The sequence below is a fragment of the Mastomys coucha genome, unplaced genomic scaffold, assembly GCF_008632895.1.
Source record: "Mastomys coucha isolate ucsf_1 unplaced genomic scaffold, UCSF_Mcou_1 pScaffold16, whole genome shotgun sequence".
Lineage (NCBI taxonomy): Eukaryota > Metazoa > Chordata > Mammalia > Rodentia > Muridae > Mastomys > Mastomys coucha.
The window spans coordinates 43,286,219-43,293,645 of record NW_022196898.1 but is presented as its reverse complement, the minus strand read 5'-3'; the positions used below and the strand labels follow the sequence as shown (position 1 = coordinate 43,293,645).

The 7,427-nt window shown below is 37.3% G+C and overlaps 1 protein-coding gene across 3 annotated transcripts in view; it reads right to left on the bottom strand.

The window, feature by feature from the left end:
* The window catches only part of Hormad1 (HORMA domain containing 1), a 63,018-nt gene that overhangs the window by 48,764 nt on the left and 6,827 nt on the right, over positions 1 to 7,427 (bottom strand). For all 3 annotated transcript variants that reach the window (XR_004119709.1, XM_031374827.1, XM_031374828.1), the window contains 3 exons: positions 6,975 to 7,011; positions 4,345 to 4,365; positions 4,075 to 4,101 (listed from right to left, as the gene is read on the bottom strand). Coding sequence is in view for 2 of the 3 variants with exons in the window: in XM_031374827.1 (XP_031230687.1) it covers positions 4,075 to 4,101; positions 4,345 to 4,365; positions 6,975 to 7,011 (85 nt within the window). In the remaining variant the exon portion in view is untranslated. The remainder of the gene's footprint in view (positions 1 to 4,074; positions 4,102 to 4,344; positions 4,366 to 6,974; positions 7,012 to 7,427) is intronic.

Sequence of the window (7,427 nt, the reverse complement as noted above, 5' to 3'; positions counted from 1 at the left end):
TCTCTGGCGTAATTCACTGTAGCTGTCTTCAGACACACCAGAAGAGGGTGTCAGATCTCATCATGGGTAGTTGTAAGCCACCATGTGGTTGCTGGGATCCGAACTCAGGATCTTTGGAAGAGCAGTCAGTGCTCTTACCCGTTGGGCCATCTCGCCAGCTCCCCCCCCCTTTTTTTTAAGTAACAGTTCTTGATGACACTGATTTTGCAAAGTATCTAGGATGCTTGTTTTAGCAGAAAAGCAGCTGAAGCCAATTTGATCAACTAGTGCTAAACGAAACAAAAAGAATACATTGGGTAGATACCCATAAAATCGATAGCATTTTTATTTTTAACCTAAATAAGCCCACTAGACAGGGTAATCAAATACAAAAGTTAATACTTTGAGTAGACACATTTAGATTACAATCGACTATCTAGAGGAAAGGAATGTGATTTTTTTTTTAAGATTTATTTATTTTATGTATACGAGTACACTGTACTTGTCTTTAGACACACCAGAAGAGGGCATCAGATCTTATTAGAGATGGTTATGAACCACCAGGTGGTTGCTAGGAATTGAACTCAAGACCTCTAGAAGAGCAGCCAATGCTCTTAATCAATGAGCCATCTCTCCAGCCCCAGGAATGCGATCTTAAAGTAATTACATTAAGGCAGTGGCTCTCCACCTTCCTAATCCTGCCACCCTTTAATACAGTTCCTCATGTTGTGGTGACCAGCAATCATAAGATTATTTTAATTGCTACTTCATAACTGTAATTTTGCTATTGTTAGGAATTTTAATATAAATATCTGTGTTTTCCAGTGGTCTTAGGTGACCAAAGTGAAAGGGTAGTTTGACACCTCCCTCCTTCCCCCGCTGCCAAAGGGGGTCACTCACAGGTTGAGAATCACTGGGTTAGGGTGCCCTCATGAGTTAATTCAGTTAACACAGAAGTAGGTCAAATATGGTGTGAGTATGTTCCTTATAAAGAAATATTTTTGTATATGTTTCTCTTCCACTGAATGGGTGTGTGTGTGTGTGTGTGTGTGTGTGTGTGTGTGTGTGTGTGTGTGTGTGAGAGAGAGAGAGAGAGAGAGAGAGAGAGAGAGAGAGAGAGAGAGAGAGAGAGAGAGAGAGAGAGAGAGAGAGAGAGAGAGAGAGATAGAGAGAGAGAGAAAAGGCCATTACTAAATTTTGTTTACCCTTAGATGTTCAACTTCCTAACCTTTGCAGTTAGAAGAAATAAATTCATAACCTTAGATCCTAGTCTCCAGAATCATAAAATAAAATAAACCTTTATTTATATAAATTACCATGTGTCTATAATAGAAAAGATAATTACTAGCTGGGCAGTGGTGGTGCACGCCTTTAATCCGAGCACTTGGGAGGCAGAGGCAGGTGGATTTCTGAGTTCAAAGCCAGCCTGGTCTACAGAGTGAGTTCCAGCAGGACAGCCAGGGCTATACAGAGAAACCCTGTCTCGAAAAAACAAAACAAAAAAAAACAAAACAAAAAAAACCAAAACAACAACAAAAAAACAAAATAAACAAAAAAAGATAATTACTAAGAATAAGATTTTTTGTTATTATTTTAATCATTATTATTTTGCAATGAATCTAGGTTTGCTTAAAACTCACTGTGTAGCCAAGAATTGACCTTGAATTCTAGTTACTCTTGGGTCCATTTCCAAAGAGCAATGATAACAGCCCAAGAACCACCATATCCAGCAAGAACAGATTAAAAAAAAAAAAAACCTTTAAAGACAGGGTCCCACTATGCAGCCTTGACTAGCTTGGAAGTGGATTAGTAGACCAGGCTAGCTTTGAACTCACAGAGATATGATTCCCTCTGCTTCCTGAGTGCTGGGATCAAAGGTATGAGGACTGTGCTACCAAATCCAGGAGGTTTTAAATTCTGGCTAGACTACAACCACATGTAAACCATTTAAGCTTTCTATTTCTGTAGCTGAGAAAGGAACTGAAGATGGTACCTGTCTTATTAATTACAAATTATTATCAAATGGGTAATTCATAGAGCCTTTACAACAAAGTTGTTAGCACACAATAAATATTTAATAAGTACAATTAGTGCACAGTAAGGCTGCTTACTTACTAATTAAGACAATGCATAACTATAAAAAAACAGTAATGAAGCTGGGCATAATAGTGCATGCTTTTAATCCCAGCACTTGTGAGGAAGAGGCAGATCTCTAATGAGTTTGAGGCAGGGCTATACAGAGAGACCCTATCTCAAGAAAAAAAAAAAAGAACAACCCAGTAATGAATATTTTCTGAATAATTAACTTAATCATAGCCTTTCCCTCAAAAGATCTGTTTGGCATTATGGATATATATTAAGCATTACTTGTTGGCAAGAGTTTCAAAGAAAAGACACATAGTCCTTCTCAACCTTGAAATATTAACTTATAAAATCCACTGAGTTTAATTAGGGCCATTTTCATGCATATGGATATTATGTTAATGAATCATGGGCAACTTACCAATGGTCATTCTGCTGAAGACAAAGGACTCCCCTGTCCTGAGCAACCATTAACTGTCAACAGTGCCTCAGCTAAGGGTGGGGGATAGTTTGCTTTCTTTGCATGTCAGTACACACTCAGGAATAGAAGAAGATAAGCGTTCTTTAAAAAATCCAGAGAATTGGCTTAGCTGGTATACAAGCATGAGTGACAGAACCCAAATTCCAAGAACCAATATAAAAATTCCTGAATGTGGTTGCATTCACTGGTAATCCTAACACTGTGAGGGAGTAAGGACAGGAGGACTACTAGGGTTTGCAGGATAACAGCCTAGTTTCAAGTTCACTGAAAGAACCTATCTCAAAAGAAGGAGAGAGATAAAGCAGGACATCCAATTTGTGTGCACAACCTTTGTGTATATACACCACAGATTAAAAAAAACACACAAACACACACATTCCTCATCTGTAAAGGGTGATAATTCTAATTACCTTATGATGAATAAGTGAAGGGTAATGCCAATAAAGCCCAAAGAATAAAGCCTGTTATAGAAATAAGTACACAAGTTCTTCCAAAGGCTAGGGAATGTGGTTTGTGGTAGAGCTTGCCTATCATGTTCTAGGCCCTAGGTTCAACCCCTAGTAAAACTATAAAATAAAAATAATACAGAAACCCCCAAAATTCAGAGTGGTTGCTCATGCCTGTAGCCCCAGGAGGTGGAGTCAGGAGTATCTCTGTCTCCATAATGGGCTTCATAATTGGTTTCAGGGCAGTCTATGCTAAGAAAGAAGTCTCTGTCTTTGATAAAGATGGGGACGGTAGAAGCAGATGATGATGGCACTCCAGCAGAGGCAGAGGACAAGGACAAGGCAGACAGATCTCTGTGAGTTTGAGGCCAGCCTGTTTTATTGGGCCAGTTCCCAGACAGCTAGGGCTACATAGGAAAATCCTGTCTAAAAAAAAAGAGGAAGGTGCTGAATTTGTAGCTCAGTGGTAGAGGGCTTGACTAGAATACAGGAAACCAGGCTTGGTAGTACCCATCTGTTAATACCAGAACAAAGGCAGTGGGTGTAAGGATTAGAAATTCAAGGTCATCTTCAATTACATAGCAAGCTTGAGGCTATCCTAGCTTACATAGGTTGACCTTGCCTCAACATAAAAAGACTACTGTATGGAGTCAGATGTCAGGCAACATAGGTTATTTCTAATAGTTTAGGAGACTTGTGGGCTAAAATCAGTCTCAAAGATCTCTCATAGTGAGTATATTTATCTTTTCAAATATAACAACACTAAACAAGCCTTACCTCAGAAGTTTTACAATGTTCAAACATGAAAAAATTATGGCAGTGTACTGATTAAAATATAAAATATGCCAGACAGTGGTGGCACACACCTTTTATCTCAGCACTGGGAGGTAGAGGCAGATGAATCTCTGTGAGTTCAAGGCCAGATTGGTCTACAGAGCTAGTTCCAGGATAGCCAGGGATATGTAGAGAAATCCTGTCTCGAAAAAACAAACAAAACACCCCTCACAAAAGCATAAACCATTAAAAGTTTGTATTTAGATATTAGAAGCATTCTATTTCTAGCATTTCTAACTCAAGCACACTTACCTGAGGATCTTCTGGATTGGTGTATACCTATGTAAAAATGAATTACAATTAAGTAAAGTCTTTACTTTGGACAAAATTGTACATTAAAGTATTAAGTTGACTTAGTGAACAAAACAAAAAAACAAAATGATATTTCCAATAAAGTTTACTTCCTTTTCCCCACAGGATACACCAGCTGATTGCATAAAGTGACATAAATCATCTGATAATTTCAATGTCATTTAATAAAGGGAAAATTTGACAGTTTTGTTAAAAAATACAAGTACTTACAGCTAGAATGATCATCCTTAGCTGAAATACAACAGAGAACAAAAATCTTAATTGTATTCTAAAAATGCATTTTCATGATGGATCATAGAAATTCTCTGTACTAGTTCAGAGGCTTGGGAGTCTAACTTAGCAGTAGAACATCCACTTAGCACATGCAAGACCTTGAGTTCTATCTTTGGTGCTTCCCCACCCCCAGAGAAGAATTTTTATTCTATCTTTTAAACACTCCTTTCTTTCTTTCTCTCTCTCTCTCTCTTTTTTTTTTTTTTTTTTTTTTTTTTTTTTGTGGAGTAGGGTGAGGGCATGGTGCTTTTTCAGAGTTTCATTAAGTAGCCTAGGCTGTCCTAGAAATTGCTATGTAGTTCAGGTTGGCCTTGAACTTAAAGAGATTCACTTGCTTTTGCCTACTGTGTGCTGGAATTAAAGGCCTATCCCAGTACACCCAGCACTCAACATTTACTTCTAAAAACAAGTAACCATTGTGGAAAATATACTTCATGTCTATTCTCCCAAATAATTTCTTTTTGCTTGACTTTCTGATGGATGAAATTCATATCAGCATTTTATTTCACTCTGTCAAGAGACAGGAGGATCTTTGAGAGCTTGAGGTCAGCCTGGTTTATATAGTGAGTTCCAGGCTGTCAGACCTGGAACTTAACCATTTAACACTATTAGAAAATATTTCTTTTTGTTGCTGTTGTTTTTCGAGACAGAGTTTTCGAGACAGAGTTTCTCTGTGTAGCCCCGGCTCTCCTGCAACTCATTCTGTACACCAGTCTGGTCTTGAACTCAGATATCCACCTTCTTCTACCTTCACAGTACGGGAATCAAATAGTTTTGTTAATCACTGCTACCTTACCAATAGTCCTGTGTGCCAGAATGTATATATGGTGTTCCATATTTATTATCTTAGTGGGAAAGTTGGAGACTGGGGATAAAAATTCACCTTCACAATTTTAGAATTGGACTCCTCTGTACATATGGAGTAAAATGATACTATATAAAAAAGGCTTGTAGTCTATTGTAAAATATTAATTAAAATTTCACTATTGCTGGGTAATGGTGGCACATGCCTTTTGATCCCAAAACTCAGGAGGCAGAGTCAGGTGAAGCTCTCAGTTTGAGGTCAGCCTGGTCTACAGAGTGAGTTCCAGGACAGCCAGAGCTACACAGAGAAACCCTGTGTTTCTTGAAAAAACAAAGAAACAATAAATCCCACAAAATTTCAATATTTTCACATACTGACTTTATTTCATAATCTCTATAATGAGTTCAGGCTAGCTATGGCACAGAGACCCTGACTCAAAACTTGACATAAATATAAGTTTAACCATTTCAGAATTTGTGTTGATTTAACTTGAACTACATGGGAAAATTTATTTTGCTATGCTGAGAACTGAATTAAGGGCTTTGTATATGTTAGATAAATACTCTGCCACTGATCTACTCAGACCAAGGAAACTTGTTTTTAGATTTTAATTAAGAAATAATTTATAGGTTTGGTATGGTGCTGCACACCCTTAACACTCCTAGCACTCTGGAGGCAGAACTAGGCAGATCTCTCTAAGTTCAAGGTCATTCAGGGAAATACTGTAAGACCCTGTTTAACTTGATAATAATTATTATTTATTGCTAGCCATGATGGTACATGCCTATAAACCTAGAACTTGGGAAGTAGAAATGAGAAGATCAGAAATTTAGAGCTGTTTTCATTGTTGTTTTGGTTTTTTGTTTTGTTTTTTTCAAGACAGGGTTTCTCTATGTAGCCCTGGCTGTCCTGGAACTCACTCTCTAGACCAGGCTGGCCTCAAACTCAGAAATCTGCCTGCCTCTGCCTCCCAAGTGCTGGGACTAAAGGCGTGCACTACCATTGCCCGGCACTGTTTTCAATTATGTAGTTAATGCATGCCATTTCTAGGATACAATAAGTCTTTAAAAACCTATAAAATCAGAACAAACTACTAATATACTGGTTTACACATGATTTACAAATACATGTAAAACTAATACAATGTTTTAAAGCATTTAAATTCATTTTTATAAGTTAATATGTGTTATTAATGCTAATGACTGAGTGCTAATTTATTAAACCTAGCTTGGCAGAATTTGTTTAGTATTAATTGCATTAGCTTAAATGAACTGAAGAATGGACTTTAAAATAGTCAAATGCTGCCAGCTATGGTAACCCATATCTTTAATACTAGCAGTGGGGAGGCAGAGATAGGCTGGTCTCTACTGAACTCAAGGCCAGTCATTTACTACATAGCAAATTCTAGGCCAACTAGATCTATGTAGTGAGATTCTATCTCAAAAATAAATAAAATATTCAAATGAGGGGCTGGTTAAGAGCAGTTAAGAGTACTTGCTGTTCTTACAGAGCAAAGTTTGGTTCCCAGTACCCATATTGGGGAGCTATAGCTACCTGTACCCCTAGTTCCATGAGATCCAATATAGACACCTTAAGAAATGTGCACACACATGTGCCCATCCATATAAATAAATATAAATCTTTAGAATATCTACATGTTCACATTTTTTAGTAATCTATATGAAATTACTTTAAATTACTGTCTTACTACATGATAATTCCTTTTGTATCTATAGGGAAGGGAAGAAGAGATGTGACTTACATATTTCTTCTGTAAAGCATCATAGCATCCTAGCATCCTAAAAAAGCCAAACATATTCTTTTATATTTAATACATTTTCAGGAAATAGTTCTTTTCATAAATCTCTATATTTATCTCTAGAAAATAAAACTAATAATTAAAGCATATTTCTTATTAACTACCTTAAAACTAAACAAAATAAAACAAAGAAACAGGCTAGAGAGATGATGCAGTGGTTAACAATGCTTACTGCTCTTGTAGAGACCTTGGGTTTTTGTCCCAGCACCTACAAGACAGCTCACAACTGCCTGTAACTACAGATGTGGCGTCTTATATTTTCCTCTGCTCTTCTTGGGCATCTGCACACACATGGTATACTTACATGCACTAGGGCACATACATTTAAACAATTTTTTAAAACTTTAAAAAAGAAGGGCCGGGCGTGGTGGCGCACGCCTTTAATCCCAGCACTTG